Raw genomic sequence first — 20588 nt, forward strand, 5'->3', positions numbered from 1 at the left:
GGGATTTAGGAAGGGAAAAGGGTGTGTAGATCAGATATTTGTTCTAAGATGTTTAGTGGAGAAGTATCTAGAGAAGGGAAAGAAAGTGTATGCTGCCTTCATGGACTTGGAGAAAGCTTATGACAGAATAGATAGGCAAGGTATGTGGAAGGTATTAAGAATATATGGAGTGGATGGGAAATTGTTGAATGCTGTGAAGAGTATGTACGAAGGAGCTATAGCTACGGTGCGAGTGGATGGTGAGCTGAGTGAATTTTTTTATCTCAGTGTGGGACTGAAACAGGGTTGTGTGATGTCTCCATGGCTGTTTAATATATACATGGATGGGGTTGTAAAGGAGGTGCAGGGTAGGGCAGTGGATGTGGGGGTGGCTCTAATGAATGAAGGTGAGATGTGGAAGATTCCGGTGTTGCTGTTTGCTGATGATACAGTACAGTATTGTTGAGTGAAGATGAATGGGAGTTGCAAGGTTTGGTGAATGAATTTGGGACAGTGTGCAGGAGGAGGAAGCTGAAAGTTAATGTAAACAAAGTAAAGTTATGGTGTTTGAGAGGAATGAAGTCGCAGAATGTACAGTGAGGTTGGATGGTGAGGATATGGAGAGTGTGAGTGCATTCAAGTACTTGGGTAGTGTGATGAGTAAGGATGGCACTTTGGGGGATGAAGTGCATGAAAGGGTACAGCAGGGAAAGAAGGTTGTTGGTTCACTGAAAGCAGTGATGAGAAATAGGGAGGTGAGTATGGAAGTTAAGAAGTCACTGTATGATAGTATTGTGATCCCTACCCTGACGTATGGCAGCAAGGTGTGGACCTTGCAAGAGGGGAACAAGTCAAGAGTGAGAGCAGTGGAAATGAGTTACTTGAGAGGAGCGTGTGGAGTGACATGGAGGGACAGGTTGACGAATGAAGAAGTGAAGGAACGTTGTGGGGTGGATGTGGATGTGGTTGAGAAGATTAGGAGAAATACACTGAGGTAGTTTAGACATGTGGAGAGAATGAAGAATGAAAGACTAAGAGGGTGTATGTAGGTGAGGTGGAGGGAGGGAGAGGGAGGGGTAGACCGAGGATGAGGTGGAGGGATGGAGTTGAGAGGTATATGAGGCAGGGGGGCTGAGTTGGGGGGAGGGTAGTCAAATGGTGGGTGACAGAGCGACTTGGAGGCGTTTTGTCTGCGGCCACCCTTTGCGGGATTAGGGAGTCGGGCTATAGATAGATAGATAGATAGATAGACTTCACTCATTTCCGTCCTTTCTCTCCCCTGCCTATGCCTAGTCTCTCTCTCTCTCTCTCTCTCTCTCTCTCTCTCTCTCTCTCCACGTCTTTGTTCTAAATCCCATAATTACTGCCCTGCCGTTCCATCTTTTCCCTCTGGTGCCATAGGACTTCTCACCTAATTGTTAAAATCTCCTCATGCTGCTACTGATCCTTCCTTTCTCTCTCTCTCTCTCTCTCTCTCTCTCTCTCTCTTTCCACACCTTTGTTCTAAATCCCACAATTACTGTCCTGCCGCTCCCTCCTTTCCGTCTGGTGCCACTGGGCTTCTCACCTACTTGTTAAAATCTCCTCACACCGTCGCCCCATTACCTCCTCGTGCTGCTATAATAATCCTTCCTCTTCCCCCTATTAATCCCTCGCTTCTCCCATCTCTCTCCTTCATAAATTCAACTCGTAAATAAAGCTTTCCTATATGTCTGTCACTAGGTATGCTCCATCATGTATACTGAACTAGATATACTATTTCCCATGTAATATAATTATACAGTCAGTGCTACTATTTTTTGTATTGGATGTCTATTGCTACTTGTAATTTAAATGTATATACCAATGCAGCATCAATATATGCTGTATATATTGTGTAAGTATATATATTACGTAGGCCTATATATACACATTACCTTTTGTCAATATGTCTGTCACACTCCATCATGTATACTAATCTTGACATACTGTCTCTCATGTAACATATATAGTCATTGCTATATTTTGTAATTTAATGTCTGTCGCTAATCATAATTTAAATTTATATACCAATGAAGCATCACTATACAGTATGCTGTATATATTTTGTAAATATATATATTAAGTAGGCCATATATACACATTACCATTTGTCACAAACGCTTATGCCAGTATTTCCTTTTTATTTTATAATCTTTGTAATTATGTGTAGTATAGTAACATGTAAATTCTAGCCCAAGTTACTCTTACAACTAGCTGGGAGGAATCTCAATGAGATAACTCCTCCTTTATTGGCCACCCATGTAGTCATCATCTACTGACGCTGCCTCCTCACAGGATGAGGAAGGGGTGTCCAATAAACTAGCCCTACGGGGTCAAATTCAACTCCTTCCTTCCTCCCTTCTTCACCCCACACTCATGTTCCGCACCAATGCCTCCATTCCTCTTCACTCTTTTTCCTCCCGTCTTATTTTCTCCCCTTGCGTACTTCCATCACCCCTTCCTCCAAACAACTCTCCCTTACTTTCTTCACTCCTCCCATCTTTCATTCCCTCACATTCCTTCCCTAACATTTTTCCACCTTTCTCTGTTTCCTCTGTCTATCCCTTCCTCTTCTCCCCTCCAACACTTAATTTTTACCTTTTACTTTTATTTCTAAATTATGACAAGAGATGAGGATATGGCTGGAAAGAGAAGGAGGTTGAAATGGAAGGGAAGGAGGAGATGGGGAGCGAGATAAAAGGATAAAGAGATGGAAATAGTGGATGGGTAAATGGTACATTGATAAAACTGGTGGATCACTGGATGATGTGTGGATTAGTAAATATGTGGATGAGTAAATGAACATAAGGTTGAATGAAGGTCGGAAATGTGGATCAATGACAGAATGGATCCATGTAAGAATGGACTAGTATGTAGATCAATAAATGACAGAATGGATAAGTGAACCAGTAAGAGTGAACTAAACTGATTAACTGGTGGGTGGTTGAACGAATGTGTGATTTACTGAATCGATACTTGGATCAAAGGACAAAGAATGCATCAGTGTAGGTTAATTAGATTACCGGACGACTGAACATCTGAAGGAATGACTGGATGAGCAGATTAGTGGAAGAATGAGGCAATGAATTAGGGATTAATGGATCATACAGAAAATGAGATAGACGGCTGGAAAAGTTTGCTCAATATTAAATGCATACGTGATTGAATATATGGACAAGAGGTTCGACTGGGGAGGGAGTAAATTAATAGATAGATGAGTAGAATAATGGTCGGACGAATGAACAGCCACATTGAATAAATGGGCCGATAGACGGATAATCCAAAATATAATAAACAATCCGGTAACCGACAATAGCCAGCTCTAAGCGGACCAAGTTTTGTCAGCGACCGGGAGTGAGTTTCAACACTAAAATAATTTCTATATGGAAGAACTCCGGAGCAATATTCCATCCAAGAATTATGGCCCTGGCTTAATAATTTCGGAGCCTTAGCATGTTTTCGAGGGAGCAAGGTCGTAACATTAGTGTTTTTCATATTTTCTGCACTTGATTACCTTTGACCCCTGACCTTGTGGATATAGGTCATACATGTACGAAGCACACTTGTAGTACACATTAACGTCTATAAGCATGCAAAGTTTCATTCGATTCCATCCAACCACTGTGGATGTACGGCATTAGAAAATCGTGGAATGGCCCACCAGAGGCACAACATTTTGGTGCCGCTGCCAGCGACTGGAAGTAAGTTTCGACACTGAGTATCATAGAAAGTTGTAATACTAGTCAATGTCTATAAACACACAAACTTTCATTCAATTCCACAGAGCCGCTGGGGAACTAGGGAGGCATTTTTGAAAACCGGTACTGGTTGCTAGGGACGCTGAGGCCAATCATCGCACGGTTGCCACTCGAAAACGAGAGGAGAGAGGAGAATAATGGAAGGTACATTTCCGATAGGGAATTACCTGAAGATTTCGCCTAAAGAAATCAGAGCTTTCTACGCCCATTAGTTAGTACTTCTACAGCTCAAAACGTGAAAAAAACTGGTTTTCGGTCTTTGCTAGACAACGAGTAATTGTCTAGCAACCAAAACCCTGTGGACACAACTATGTCATAGGCTGGTCAATGTGACCAATTTTGATCGGAATCAGTCAGTTCTGAAGGGCAGAAGTGCCTGCCACAATTAAACAAAAAATAAATAATATAAGAATACAAGAAAGAAAGGAAAGGCGACTAACAGTAAGGGCAGCATGGAGCTGGCCGATAAAATGAATGAATGATGTAAGCGATGGCCTGGATGGTGTATGAAGGAGAGGAGGAATGCAATATATCCGTATGTCTGTCTTAACTGATAAGGGAAAAGCTATCTCATCCAGGACTGCCACTTTAAATAAATCAATTGAAAGAAATACTGGTGGTATAAAAAAAAAAAAAAGCATGAAAATATTATATTTGTCCAGTAATGGACGTGAAGATCTTTCCGTTTTGGTAAAGTTTAGATACCATGATGGAGATTACTATGGACTTACCGAGATTTGGTGCATTACGTTATTGTCTGTTGCAACTGCTGTGATTGAAGTAAATATTTTTACATGTTATTTCACCGACATTAACTCTACAATTTTATAATGGGTAATAGAAAAGAGGAACTAACTGGTCACATGTACAGTAATGAATGCAGTATGAAGTGTGAGAAGTCGTCGGTTGTATCGCGGAGGAAACGTGCAAGGGAAACTACCACCTAAAGAAATATATACTACATGACTTAATCTGAAAACAGCTAGCAGACTCATGACAGTAGTTCTTGATTCAGTGACCTTGATAACGTATAATTTTCTGTCGCATTCACAGGACAGTTCTAAGGAAGGTGAAGCTCAATGGAGTAAGAACATACAATATGAACATTTTGATCAGAGTTAGTTTGGAAGCTTAGAGTTCGCAGCTGATTTGGGCTTTGACAACGTGTGACAGCCAGCCATCGAAAAAAGATTTACAATAAGCAAATACTGTACAAGATTTCCTAGATCTTCAGTGCATTGATAATGGCTTCTTTTATCACCTATGACTGTAGGAGAAAAAGGAATAAGAAGGGGAACAGAAGTAACATGAGGAGAGGAAACAAAGACGATGGAGAAACGAGAGGATGAGAAATGTACAGAAGAATAAAAGTATGAGAAAGGCAGGCAGTGGGAGAAGGGCAGAGAGAGGGAAAGAAGAGACAGTTAACAAGTGGTGGTCTATTAAAGAGAGAGAGAGAGAGAGAGAGAAGATGGGGAAGGGAGGTGTCGGAAGGCAACCTTTCCTCCCTCTCTCCACCCATTAATTAGTACCTCCATCTTCTTCCTCCTTAATTTCTCTTTCTTTGTCATTAATCTTTCTTTGTCCCACACATGGCTCCATTTGGCTAAAATCAGTTACTATTTTTGCTTTACCTTCCCTCCCTCCCTCCTTCTCTCTCTCTCTCTCTCTCTCTCTCTCTCTCTGTATACATATATATATATATAAATATATATACTGTATATATACTGTATATATATATATATATATATATATATATATATATATATATATATATATATATATATATATATATACTGTATATATATATATATATATATATATATATATATATATATATATATATATATATATACTGTATATATACTGTATATATATATATATATATATATATATATATATATATATATATATATATATATATATATATATATATATATATATATATATATATATATATATATATAGTGGTAGAGTGTGCGTTTTCGTACATGGGAGAACGAGGGTTCGCGCCCCGCCAGGGTAATAAACTTTGGGAGCGTTCTTTCGGCCACGTACTGCTTTGGCGGACATGAAGGGTGCTGTAATTGAACCAGTATCGCATACTATAAAGTATGCTTGCACCCAGTCGGCTTGCGCGGGGCGATTACACTTGGTTCACAGACTACCCACACATCCAATGCCACTCCAACACTACAATTACACTTACAGGCACTTCTCACCCTACATACAATCTCTACCAGACAGCCTAAGCCACTTGGTAGAGATACATTGGCTGTATCCTCCCCACTTCGATCGGGATAGGCCAGCCCTTCAGTGGACACTCAAACGGCTGATGATATATATATATATATATATATGCCTTAGCAAAATAAGTAAGTACACGTTCATGACCTGTGTTATGTATTTTAACATTTCATAATGTTAAAGGTAGTTTTTCAGTGAATCAACTTTATCTCATTTCTCAGGATAGGAAACGTCCATCTTTTGTTTATATCCAAGGAAATTCTGAGATTCATTATCGCCCGTCTAGCGATACAACAATGTAATCACCTGCCTGTGTGTGTGTGTGTGTGTGTGTGTGTGTGTGTGTGTGTGTGTGTGTGTGTGTGTGTGTGTGTGTGTGTGTGTACCATAATATCTCAAAATCAACTGGGCAAATTGTATCCAAACATTGTGGGCAGTGTCCCGGCATATGTGGCTTAATTAAACTGACTAGATTTTGGCGATGCTGCAGTGGCATGACTCCTACTGCCATTGGACCTTAGCCTGAACACATTTGGCAAATCTTATAATTCAAGTTTCCATGCTACAAAAACACATTTGTTTGGCATACCTGAGGAACAGATTGATATATTAAGTTGAAACTTAGTTTATACTTGGACAACGGCATTCCTAACTAGGCCCCATTTTTAAATTGCAACAATTTAATTTTACCAAAGACTACTGATCATATATATATTTTTTTTTTTTTAGTGAAGACGGGCGATACGCATTCGTGCAGGAATGCTTTGGCTGTCCTTTTCCAGATAACTTCACTCATGGAAGTATGACGTCACGTTTGCCTTAAATGTCTGGAGTAAGTTATCTAGCCCGGGACATGACACTCAAATCTGGGATTATGGCATCAATAGGGTTGTCCTCACAAAGCTGCCAATATGGCCATATGGTCAGAGGGTGAATGACGAATATCCAACTCTTCCTTGTAACAACCAGGACTGAACTGATTAACCTGTGAATGATGATAGTATGTCTGAGGTAGATTTAAACAGCTGCAGTATGAGAATGGTACATTACATACGTGGTGACAGTAAGATTCAATTAAGAAACAATTTCTCTGAACCAGGACCTTTCTAAAATTAATCAATGGGGACAAAAAAATCTGGTCTCATTTAATGCTCAGAAAACTAAATACATTAATTTCTCTAAAATCCCCCAGACTCTCATATAATTTTAAATGATGTCAATATTCCCATATCCACTACAATTGATATCCTAGGTGTTACTCTAACCCCAACCTAAGCTGGACAGCTTTTGTTAAATCCCTTGCTAAAAATGCTCCCCCAAAATTGGGACTTATGTACAGAGTTCGTGAGTTCTTCACTGACGAGCAGTTGGTCACAATATACAAAAGTCACGTGCGTTCTCAGATCGAATACTGTTCACCACTGTGGAGTGGATGTGGAGCGGTTCCATTTGAGGCAGTTGAACAAAATTCAAAATAAATAAATTATTCAATAATCGTGCCATAACGCAGGACTTTTCTCCATTATCAGTACATAGAGATGTTGCTTCTTTAGCATTATTTTATCGATATTTTTACCGTAAGTGCTCTGACGATCTGGCTTCAATTGTGCCTCCCCTTCACATTTTCTCCCGAAATACTCGGGCAGCTGGGAGAGCGCATGAACTCACACTCTCTCCCCCGCAATGCAGAACCTCCGCTTATCAAAATTCATTTATCCTCAGAACTACTACTCTCTGGAATTCACTTTCTGGGAGTTGCATCCCACATACATTTAATCCACTCGATTTTAAATCCAATTGTTATAAATATTTTATGAATGGAGGATCCCTTTAGGTACATGGACTTATTTTTTTTCCCTTTGTTTTTCCTTCCTCCATTCATTTAAAAAAATAAAAAAGGACAATTTTCTCTTTCCCCACCCCTGACACAACACTGATGCATTTCAATACTTTACCTACAACGCTAATGGTTGGCTGAACATAGAGAGACGTGTAGGAAAACGGTGGTTTCATTCGCGATAGTTCTAACAAACAAAGAGAGAGAGAGAGAGAGAGAGAGAGAGAGAGAGAGAGAGAGATGAGGGGAAGGGAGACTGCTAAGGTCCAGTGGCCCTAAGTGGTCCTGGCAAAACGCAGGGAGGGAGGCATCAAAGAAAACGGGAAATTACCAAAGGTCACCATGGCGTTTAATCTGATCTCTGGAATGTTGTTAATCAGAGATCGGTGTGTGTGTGTGTGTGTGTGTGTGTGTGTGTGTGTGTGTGTGTGTGTGTGTGTGTGTGTGTAAAATATTCTCTTGGTTGTGTTCAGGTGTATGACTCCGGGTTGTAATGTACGAGATTTAAATTTCATCTTTAGCATGCCTTTTTTTTTCATCTAAATATTACAAATAAGTGTTCCCTTATACGATTATGATGGAAACTTTATCAATATCAGTATTACATCAATAACATATAAGATAACGATAAACCATAATGAGCAGAATCAACTGCTAAGAAGAGGAACTGCGAAATACTGAAAGCCATTTACAATGCGACCCTAAACGTATGTGTGCCTGTGTGTTTGGATGACTGTGTGTTTGTGTATGTCCTTTGTATGTCTTTGGCCCTTTCTGAGAGTGTGTATGTTTGTTTTTTTAATGTATATCTAGGTAAGTACTGTCATATTTCTCTCACACAAGGAGTGTATGTAGTAGTAGTAGCCTAGTAGTTGTTCCATAGGCAGTCTGGCCGAACGGCCTTGAGTCCCTAAGGAAGGCCACGGCCGAGACCAGGCTTTCCCACAGAGCTCTTAAGGAGCGTACATTGTGTTGTTGGCGTAGGCAATTGTGTGTGATGCAGTCTTCCATAACGGGCTTAATAGTATGGGATGCTGTGTTGCATCCTGGACAGGGATCAGCGAAGGAGTCATCCAGTCTCTTCTGATAACTCAAGAGGGCTGGATGATGCCCACATCTCAGCCTGGCCAGATGGACCCTGTCCTCATTAGGGAGGCAGGATTCAGAAGGGTGGATATCAGGAGACCGTGCATGCACCTGTGTGTTGTCTTTAAGTGACTGAATGGAGCGGCGAGTGATTTGAGTGTGGATATGTTTTTGGATGCTGGCCTGAGGCAGGCGAGGAGGTAGAGATGACAGTATTTCTGTATGATATCGTGAGCTGGGTGTTGTTTTGATGTTCCTTGGTGTGCGTGGATGTGCTGCCATGTAGTGTAGTGGATGGTGTGGGTTTGTGGAGGATGCAGCAAGATTTTGTGTGCCTCCCATGTCTAGATGATCCTTGACATTTAGGACTTTGGTTTCTTGGTTTAGGTGGTCTGTAGGTGTAGTAGCTGTGCAGCCTGTGATTATTTTTAGGACCTTGTTCTGTATGGTCTGTACAGTGCTGTAGTAGGTTTGGTGAGGTATAAGCCCAAGCAGGACTTGCATAATTCACCACTGAACGTATATATTGTTTGTACACTGTGGTGGTGGTTTATTGGTTGTGTCCAAATGCTGTATGGGCAAGTGACTTTAAGGCATTGAGTCTTGGTGCTAATTTATCTTTAATGTTTGTGCTATGTTGTTTAAATGACACTGATGTATTGCATGTTACACCGAGGATTTGGTGTGTGTGTGTGTGTGTGTGTGTGTGTGTGTGTGTGTGTGTGTGTGTGTGTGTGTGTGTGTGTGTGTGTGTGTGTGTGTGTGTGTGTGTGTGTGTGTGTGTGTGTGTGTGTGTGTGTGTGTGTGTGTGTGTGTGTGTGTGTGTGTGTGTGTGTGTGTGTGTGTGTGTGTGTGTGTGTGTGTGTGTGTGTGTGTGTGTGTGTGTGGTAGGGGAGTGTTGTTTATGGTGAGGTGTGGAATGTAACTGTGTTCTGCTGTCCAGTTTGTGAGAAGGGTCACTGACGATTTGGCTGAGGTTATTTTGAGTCTGTTTGTGGTGAACCATTCGTGTAGGGTGTTGGGGTAAGGCTGGAGAATGTGTGCGGCTGTGTTTGCGTTTTGGTGTGTACATGTGTTATGTTGTCCGAATAGGAAGCCGTGTGTATTTGTGATGTGTGGGTGTGGGTATGCCATGCATGTATTGGTTAAAGAGAATAGGGGACAAAACAGATCCTTGGGGGACCCCGTTTGTGAAAGTTCGATGACTGACCAGTAAATGTTGTATGTGCACATCTGCTTGCTAAATAGTTTGTCAGCCATCTTTTTGTGTTATTGTGCATGTTTGTGTTGAATAGTTTGTTTCTGAAGTTGTGGTAGGGGATGGCATCAAAAGCTTTGCTAATGTCTAGTGTGACTAGCTGTGTGGTGGCCTAGCTGAACTGATGCCATCAAAAACTGTGTAAGGTCTGTAAGAACAGTGTTTGTGGAGTGTAGTGGCCTAAAACCATGTTGTGCTGGGGCTAAAGGGATGTGAGGCGTAACCAGTTGTATTAACACCCCTGCTTGCTTTCACCCCTGCTTGTTTGTTTGTTTGTTTGTTTGTCTGTTAGCAGGATTACTCAAAAACTAAGAGAGAAATTTGGACCAAATTTGGTGGGTAGATGGCCCATGCCCCAGGGAACAACTGATTGACTTTTGGGACCGATGTTTTACGGTTTGTTTGTCTGTTAGCAGGATTACTTAAAAACTAAAATAGAAATCTGGACCAAATTTAGAAGGTAGATAGCTCATGCCCTAGGGAGAAATTGAATAACTTTTGGGACCGATCCGGATCGCATTACAGATTCTGGCTCCAGAAACACTTTTTGTGAAACCCTAATCAGTTATGGCAAAACCTAACCCATTATGAAGAGTGGTTTGGAAATTACGTTGCCCTAGTCGGAGAGATGCTCTCCACTGACTGCCCCACTAGTTTTTAATGCAAAGAAAAAAGATCTGAACGCTAAAACCAACGAAAAAAAATTCTTTCCTAGAAAAAAAAAAACTAAACAGAAGAGAGCGAAATTCAAGATCTGCTCATTTTGAGATCCTCAGCCACACTGCATCTGAAAATGAATGGAGTCACTAGCAAAGACATGCAGAAGAATACTGTTCTTTAGCTGACATTTTGCAAACATGGATAAATGAGAGTACAGTTACCTCAAGGACTGGTGAGTTGGGCAGAAAAAGTGTGAGTGTGAGTTCCTGGATGAGTGCCATCTCCCTCTAAAAAGAGTGTCACTTGTGCCTTTCATGTGAGTGAAGAAATTATTAAACAAAATACTTGTCCACGACGAACAGAGGTGGATGAAATTTTATTATAACATTAGGTGACATTTTGGACATGAAATAATAAATCGCTATAGCTTCTGATATAATCTGAACGAATTTCTTGATGGCGATTGCATATTACTACCTTAACAGTTAGCCCAATCCCACGAACAGTTCTGTTATTATTCTCAAGGTAAAAGTCGTTCGAAACACACTTTAATTGAAAATGTCTGATTGAATAACAGCTAACTTGAAGAAATCGATCCATTTTAATGCAACTATCAAACTCAAATTGTTCACACCTAAACTCTCACATTATTCAAACCCATCCTTGTCATCCTTCAGACCTAACCTTAGCATATTTGTAAAAGCATTAATATCACATAATAAATACTGCAACCACCATACTGTGAAGACATCTGGAGCATGATTCCATGATTTGAACAGATGACGCATGGTCTTTTTAGGACTATGACTGGGTGAAAGGAGAATCCATCAACAGGCAGCCAGGAAAGACGAAAGCTGAAGAAAACACGATAATAATGAACCACCAAGAAACAAGGCCATATTGTCACTGACCACAGTGCACTAATAAGAAACAGAGCAAAGTTTGCAATAATGGTCAACAATTAAACAAAGCCTTCCCAAACTACAAATCAAGAGCACACTGCACATCCCTCATTGCCTCTGCCAACGAAGTTGATGGAGGTTATGTTTTCACTTGTCTGTCTGTTTATTTATCTGTCAACACGATATCCCCAAATGTTCTCAATGAATTTCAATAAAATTGTGTGGAAGAGTGGGCCATGGGTTAAGGAACAATTGATTAATTTTAGGGACGGATTCTGATCCTATGTATTTCACACAATATCTCCACGGATCCAAATCCGGATCCTTTTTAGTGGCAGTCGCATTGGCAGAGGTATGCATTCTCTGAGTGCTTTTTAGTTTGCACTCTGCCAGAGAAGTCCGGTAGAAGAATGTCGTCTTTGAACTTTTTGAAGTGATTTTTCCAACTATTTCCGCTATTAACCCCACCTGTTGGCATTCAATATATTTGTCCATCCACCATAAACACTGGCTGTAGTGATGACAGTATTCTTAAACCCAGCACTGCCATAACAAATGGAGATCTTTTTATTTCCACTCCACGCCTTTCATTATCATGCTACACGTGTCCCCCAGCCAGGGACATGTATCCCCTGTATTACCGTCTACTTCCAAATTAGCCTGTTCACTGCTTATGGTGACAGAGGCATTGGTAGACCTGGAACTGCCAGCCTGTAACAGGGCTGTCAGGACCTGTGTCCCAAAGCCATAACCATCTATGTTCCTTCCCAGTTAGTCTATCCACTCTCTATGAAGTTGGCCGTATTGCTAGAATGGGCACTGCCGTGGCTGTTGGAGACCTGTCAGGTACATGAACCCCAGCCATAATTACCTATTTCTTTATTGGTGTACTTACTGGCTATAGTGATGGTGGCGTTGGTGGACCTGGCGCTGCCGTGGCTGTTAGAAGCAAGACAGGTGTACGTGCCAGCGTCGCTTTCTTTCTTGTTCATTTTGATCGCCAGGAAGAACAATGAGCCATCGGGGAACAGCACCTTGTGCGAGTGTGGGTCGTCCTGCGAGGTGATCACTCTCGCACCATCCCTGGGGAGACAGATATATGGTGAGAGAGAGAGAGAGAGAGAGAGAGAGAGAGAATTATGAGCATAAACCAACCCTCAAAAGGTCTTACGACATATAAGAGGAAGGCACCATGGCTGAAGATACCGAGTGCATGTTGTTACTAATAGTGGGAAAAAAATATATCAATGATGACAGCTCTCCCCACCTACCACTCTCACCCACTGTGTGGGCACGGAAAACGAAGGAGAGATAACGTAGGAAAAAGACCAAGCTTGGAAATTTCACAGAAATGGAGGGAACATTCAATTCGCCATTGACCCGCCCCATCCCGACGTTTTCTGGGCAGTGGTACGCCCCAGTCCCGACATTTTTGGACCTTTTTTTTTTAGGTTCAAACATTCGCTTTTGGTGAGAAACATCAAAAATTCATAGAGAAATCGCTCACCTGAGGTTTAAAATACTCGATCCAGGTACTAGTACCTCCTTAACTGACTGGGTTTTCTAACAGGCTGGCACCAAAGAAAACGAGTTCTATGGGAGGGTAACTATTTTATCCACTCATAAACAGTATTTATTTATTTACTTGATACGAATTTATATGTAGTACAATAGTATATTGGTTTTCAAACAGTAATATAGGCATTATAAGCATTGTTTCACTCACTAACTCATCACCATTCATGACCTTTTTTTCCCACATTACCTGATCATCATTTCTGACTATTTCTTCCTCTAATGCTATGTAAACTTTGTCCTCCACATTATCATCGATTGGGGAATCACTCTGGCCCTGAATGTCTTTATTGGCCAGGTCACTGGTAACAGGTGAATTGCCGAGACAATGGCGTGCAAGGGGGGGGGTAAAGGTTATGCGGTGTAAGGCATTGTCCCTGCTTGGCATCTTGTAGAGGAATAGAGGAAGGTGTCCTGTGTACACGTGCCAAAAATCACTCGCGAAATCACTCGTTAAAATTGAAAATTGTGCAAATTAGGGACCTTGCAATGTTGCCGCGTTAATTTACATCTCCGGGATATGAGTGCACATCATGTGAGGACGTGAATTCACGTCTCCGGGACAGGGTGGGTTAAATTAGGCCAAGCAAAATTTTGTTTAACAGTGTGTGGAGCAAATGTATCGAGGAACTGTGAGTTACTTCGGTTCTTAACTACTGTTAGCTACTATTCCAAAGACTGCACATCTCGTAGGTGATGAAATTTCCTAATGATTCATTGTGTAATGGTTCAAGCAGGGTATCAATCGTGTTTTGTTTATGTTGAGACGGAGACGGAGCAATACAGGGCGTGCGAGAGTTTGGTAGGGTGAGGAAGAGAGGCAGGGAGGGTTAGAGTGAAGCAGGGTGGAGTAAGGCAAGGCAAGCTGCGATAGTCTGTGGCAGGATGAGGTTGAGTGTAACGGGATTACATAAAGAGGGGAAGGGTTGGTTGGGGCAAAGAGAAGTAGAAATGGGCAGGATAAAGAAGAATGACATGAGATGCCGTTGTTTTCAAATCCATGAAAGTTTTTGAATTCCTCAGTTAGCTGTCCACAAAAAAGCTTAGTCTTTAATGAAAGGAGGGTCAGTGTTTGCAGTCTCTGCTGTTGGTGTCCCTGATGTTTGGGTTCAGTCATGTAGCCCGACTGGACTCTCTCAAACCTTATGATATCCTTCGTTACGTTCGGCAGTCAAAACTGAGCAGCATATTCCGTATGCGCCTGTGGAAGAGAGTTGTGCAGCGGAAGGACTACCTCCTTTTTTTTTGTACCTAAACTGCCTCCTAATAGTAAAAAAGTAATAATAAAAAGTAATTAGTACCAACGTGAGACGGAGCAATACAGGGCGTGCGAGAGTTTGGTAGGGTGAGGAAGAGAGGCAGCGAGGGTTAGAGTGAAGCAGGGTGGAGTAAGGCAAGGCAAGCTGCGATAGTCTGTGGCAGGATGAGGTTGAGTGTAACGGGATTACATAAAGAGGGGAAGGGTTGGTTGGGGCAAAGAGAAGTAGAAATGGGCAGGATAAAGAAGAATGACATGAGATGCCGTAGACTGAAACAGAGTGATGCAGGGTGTGTGACAGGGTAAGGCAGAGTTTGGCATGCGAGGCAGTATGATGCAGGGTGAGACAAAGGAAGTTACATGAGGTGAGGATGCTAAATGAAGCTGGCCATGTGAGTTTAGATACTGCGAGGCAAGTCAAGGTGGGTTGTATTAAAAAGAGTAAGATTTTACCAGAACACAATGACTCAGAGCGAGGTAGATTTATGAACGGTGAGGCAGGGTGAACTATGGGTAGTTGGTGTGACAGCTGGGGAGGAAAGGTAGGTAGGGTAATGCAGGGTTGGATAGAAAAGTGTATGCAAGGTGAGGCAGGGTAGACTGAAGTAGGGAGGCAGGATGAGGCAGAGCAGGGTGGGGTGGGTCTGGGAAGATGAGGCACAGCAGGGTTGGGCTGGTCAGACAAGATGCAGCAGAGTAGGCTGGGGTGGGTTAAACGAAGTGAGGTGACGTGGGGAGGCAAAATACAGCCGGGTTGGGTGGGGTGGTTAGACAGAGTGAGGCACAGCAAGTGGGGTGGGATGGTTTAGCCAGGGTGAAGGAAGGCATAGTGGGGTGGGGTATAGAGGTATCATGAGCCAGGGCTGAGTACGATGGTCTTGGCCAGAGGTAAGCAACTCTTAAAGCTAGAAGAGCCATTTATTTTAAAGTTTCCTAAAAATGATGTAGGTCCTACTCTCGGAGCCACAATACAAAAAATTGTCTCATAAACCGAAATCTACAGTACCTATAAATCTAAACAAAATATGACGGTGATAATGTTCGATCTACTTATATTCACAAAACGAATCAAAGTATAATAATGTGTTCTGTAATTTTTTCACTATGCTTTAATATAGTTGTATGATGCCTTCGTTCTGAAAGTATAAGTGATTATTTATGAAGCTCCTGGAGCCGCAAAAGTGTCCTAATAGAGCTGCATGCGGCACCTGAGACCCAGGTTGCCGACCTCTGGTCTAGGGTGAGACGGGCATATGGGGTGGAGTGGGTTAGACAAGGTGAGGCAAAGTATGGTGAAGTATGTTGACAGGATGAGGTAGGGCTAGATAGGATGGGTCAGACATGATAATACAGAACAGGTGGGATATGGTGGGTTAGACAGGATGTGGCAAGGCATGGCGGGGTGAGGTATGGAGACAGGACAAGACAGGACTATGTAAAGTATAGTGGTTTAGGAAAGTTAAGGAACAGCAGGATGGGGTGTACCCCTGGGGGTAGGTTTTTTTTTCAAGAATACTTCCCCAGTATCCCTGCTTGTCATAAAAGGTGACTAAAAGGGTTGGCAGAGGGTCAGTGCCCCTCCCTGGAAAACAACTAACTAAAAAAACAAACAAGAAGCCTCGGACAAGGACTGACCAAACGATGACGACCCAGGAACGGACAAAGGACTTGGTAATGGGTACATGGAATGTAAGAGGAGCGAATGATGAGGTGAAAGAGAGAGAGATTGTCCAGGTGCTTGAGGGTGCGAAATTGGATGTATGTGGAATAACTGAAACAAAATGGAGAGGAGAAAGTGTGAGAGAATGGGAGTATGGATGGGGTATATGTGCAGGAGTAGGTGAGAATGAGAGGGCAATGGAAGGAGTATGTATAGTTGTAAGTAAAAGATGGAAGAAGAGCATAAGACAGTATGGATCAGTTGGGTCAAGGATTGTGTGGGTAAAGTTGAAAGTTGGAATACAAATGTGGGCGATTGTGTGTGTGTATGCGCCAACGCACGATCGTGCTAGAAGAGTGAGAGAAGAGTTCTGGACAAATGTAGAAGTGTGCATGGAAAAGTTTGGAAGGAATGAGAGAGTGTTTTTGATCGGTGATATCAATGGTAAAGTTGGGAATGTGAAGGTGGATGGAATAGTTGGTGAGTGGGGTGTGCCTGCTGAGATAGATGAGAATGGGAGTGCGTTAGTGGACATTTGTGTTGGGAGGGGGTTGATGATAGCCAATACCCTCTTTAGGCATAAAATGATCCACAGGTATACATGGCGAGTGATGAGAAGGGTGGGTGGTGAACTGAATGAAAGGAAGGCAATGATTGATTATGTGTGTCTGGATGAAAGGATGCGAAGATGTGTAATGGATGCAAGACCTTATAGAGGTTGGGGGAGTGGACTTTCTGACCACTACTTGGTGGTGGCCAGAATTAGGATTCAAGTAAGATGGAGGAATAGAAGAAGGGAAAGACGAGAGGAAGGAGTAGTTGCAAGGAGAGTGGAAAGGTTACAAGAGGATGAGAAAAAGGCAGAGTATAAGAGAGAAGTGGAGGAACGATTGGGCAAATATGAATTGGAGCAGATGGGAGATATGTAAGGTGTGTGTAGGATATTTACAGAAGAAATATGTGCAGCATGTGATGTGGTGTGTGGAAGGAAGAGAAGACGGAGGGGGGTGCAAGGAACAGCATGGTGGACTGAAGAGGTGAGACAGGCTGTGACACAAAAGAAGAAAGCATACAATGAATGGATGAGAAATAGGGGCGTGGAAGAAGTTGAGAGGTGGAAGAGAGAGTTATATGTAGAAAGAAAGAGAGAGGTGAAAAGATTAGTAAGAGAGAGTAAGAAGTGAGCGGATGAGGAATTTGGAAGGAATTTAGGTGTAAAGTGGGAGACTGTAAGAAAACGTTCTGGAAAGAGGTGAAGAGAGTAAGACAGGGTGGAAGTGAAGTTAGCAGGGGAGTGAAAGATAAAAATGATAGATTACTAGTGGAGAAGGGAGAAAAAGTGAGCAGATGGAGAGAACTCTTTAAGGAATTGTTGAACATAGAGGATGGAAGTAATGCAAGTATAAGTGGCTGGGGAATGGCTGGGAGAAGGAGGGAGGTGAGAAGACAGGAAGAAATCAGTAGGATAGAAGTTGTGGAAGCAATGAAGAAAGTTAAATTGGGGAAAGCCCCAGGAATTGATGGAGTGTGTGGTGAAATGCTGAAGCATGGGGGAGAGATAGTAGTAGAATGGATGTGGAAGATGTGCAGATTGGCCTGGGAGGAAGGTAGAGTCCCAGAGGATTGGAAGTCAGGTAAAATTATTCCCTTGTACAAAGGAAAAAGGGAAAAAGAAGTGTGTGGTAATCATAGGGGCATTTGTCTTCTTAGTATAATAGGAAAAATGTATGGTAGGATACTTATTGACAGAGTTAGAGAAAGAACAGAGAAATTAGTTGGAGAAGAACAGGGAGGCTTTAGGAAGGGAAGAGGTTGTGTAGATCAGATATTCATTCTTAGATCTTTAGTGGAAAAGTTTCTAGAGAAGGGAAAGAAGTTGTATGCGGCTTTCATGGATTTGGAGAAAGCATATGACAGGGTGGATAGACAAGGATTGTGGAAAGTGTTAAGAATATATGGAGTAGATGGGAAGTTGTTGAATGCTGTGAAGAGTATGTACGATGGTGCGAAGGCTGTAGTGCATGTGGATTGTGAACTAAGTAAATTTTTCTCTTTGAAAGTTGTGTTCAAACAGAGATGTGTCATGTCTCCATGGTTGTTCAATCTGTACATGGATGGGGTAATAAACGAGGTACAAGGTAGGGTAGTGGATGTTGGAGTGGCCCTGGTGAGAGAGGATAGTGTTTGGAAACTCCCTTTACTGTTGTTTGCAGATGATACTGTGTTGTTGAGTGAAGACGAATGGGAGCTGGGCTTTGTGGATGAGTTTGGGAGAGTGTGTAAGAAACGGACTCTAAAGGTGAATGTAGGGAAGAGTAAAGTGATGGTCTTTGAGAGAGGTGAAGTCAGTGAATGTACAGCGAGGTTGGATGGTGAGGAATTGGAAAATGTGAGTATGTTTAAGTACTTGGGTAGTGTGATGAGTAAGGATGAAGGTTTGGAGGGTGAAGTGCTTGAAAAGGTACAGCAGGGAAGAAAGGTTGCTGGTTCTTTGAAAGCAGTGATAAGAAACAGGGAAGTGAGCATGGAAGTGAAAAAGTTACTACATGACAGTACTGTGATACCAACTCTAACGTATGGAAGTGAAGCTTGGACGTTGCTGGAAGGACACAAGTCAAGAGTGAGAGCAGTGGAAATGTTATTTAAGAGGAGCCTGCGGAGTCACATGGAGAGACAGGCTGACGAATGAGGATATAAAGGAGCATTGTGGTGTGGATGTGGATGTGATAGGAAGCGTTATGAGGAACACACTGAGGTGGTTTGGCCATGTGGAGAGGATGGAGGGTGAAAGACTGACGAAGAGAGTGTACGTGAGTGAGGTGGAGGGGGGAAGAGAGAGGGGGAGGCCGAGGATGAGATGGAGGGATGGGGTGGAGAGGTATATGAGAGAGGGGGGTGTGAGTTGGGAGCAGGGCAGTGAAATGGCGGGGGACAGGGCGACTTGGAGGCGATTTGTTTGTGGCCACCCCAAACGGGATTGAGGCGTCTGGCAATAGATAGATAGATAGATAGGATGGGGCGGTGTGGGTTAGAAAGGGTGAAGCAGGGCAGAGTGGGTTGAGGTAGGGTAGGCAGGTCAATGGTTAGCCATAATGCATGATTTACCGGAGAGTTACTGTGAGTGAGTCATTAAGTACAGTACTGGTTCCTGCCTCACTCTTTACATGCCTCATTCCATGCCTTTCCTGCCTCCCTCCATCCCCTGTTCTTTCTCTACCTACATTTCTGTCTCTCTGTCTGCCCACTCAGCCGCTCTCTCTGCCTCCTCCCTTCCTTTTCCATCTACCTAGCAGCCTCCTTGACTCTCTTCCTGCCTCTTGTGCATCACAACCTGCCCCTCCCTGCCTCTCACGCTGCCTCCTCTGCCGCCCTCTCTCCCAGACTGGATGATATAACTGAGGCGGGAAAGCTGCCACAGAAGGTGCATGTAATGAAAGTCTCATAGTCATTCCCAGTGGAACCAACGATGTAATGCGAACCCGGTCTGAAGAGCCCCTGAATAAGTTTAAATTCATGATCCAGCAATATAAGGAAAAGAAAGGCTATTAACATTCTCATTTCAGATGATCTCCCCAGGATTGCTGCAAGCAACATCTATAGTAAAGCTTTTATCATGAAAAATCATATCAAGTCAGTTTACAGGAGGGTGTTAAGCTATGGATACCTGGAATCACTTCTATATGCAGCTGATTCTGTTTACACATGATGGTCTCCACTTGAACCCGGTTGGCCCTGCTCGTCTGGGTCGTCTATTGGATGATGGAGTACGTTTTTCTGGCCCTACACACACACACACACACACACACACACACACACACACACACGCACGCACACACACACACACACACACACACACACACACACACACACACACACACACACACACACACACACACACACACACACACACACACACACACACACTCGCCGTACAAGGCCTACAGACAAGTCAACATAGCTGTCAAAAATCGTTGGCAGGGTAACGGAGGCAAAGACATGAAGGCTCTTCTCGTGAATGTGCGTAGTTTGCGGAATAAGTTCTCGGATTTAGTTTTCGGATTTAGAGGATTATGTTTCTCCTGAAGACTACGACGTAATAGGTGCAACAGAACCGTGGCTACAGCATGGAACAACTACATTTTTTTTTTTTTAGCAGAATACAACATACCAGGTTACAACATTATAAGTAGTAAGAGAAATTAAATCCCATAGCAAAACAGTACTTGGGTTAACCTAACGTCCACCAGCAAAGTCCACTAACACTGATAAAGAAATATACAACCTAACTGCTGAAATATGTAGCACACAAAATACTGTAATCTTTTAAATTAATTTACCAGTTGCCAA

The 20588-nt window shown here is 42.5% G+C and overlaps 1 protein-coding gene across 1 annotated transcript in view; it reads right to left on the bottom strand.

Annotated features, from left to right (window-relative positions):
- LOC145395854 (roundabout homolog 1-like) overlaps positions 1 to 20588 on the bottom strand; it is a 742719-nt gene that overhangs the window by 276314 nt on the left and 445817 nt on the right. The window contains exon 3 of the mRNA XM_080269381.1: positions 12644 to 12831. Coding sequence (XP_080125507.1) covers positions 12644 to 12831 — 188 coding nt within the window. The remainder of the gene's footprint in view (positions 1 to 12643; positions 12832 to 20588) is intronic.

Source organism: Coenobita brevimanus, chromosome 4, assembly GCF_032717465.1.
Source record: "Coenobita brevimanus isolate Jiangsu-jjx chromosome 4, ASM3271746v2, whole genome shotgun sequence".
NCBI lineage: Eukaryota > Metazoa > Arthropoda > Malacostraca > Decapoda > Coenobitidae > Coenobita > Coenobita brevimanus.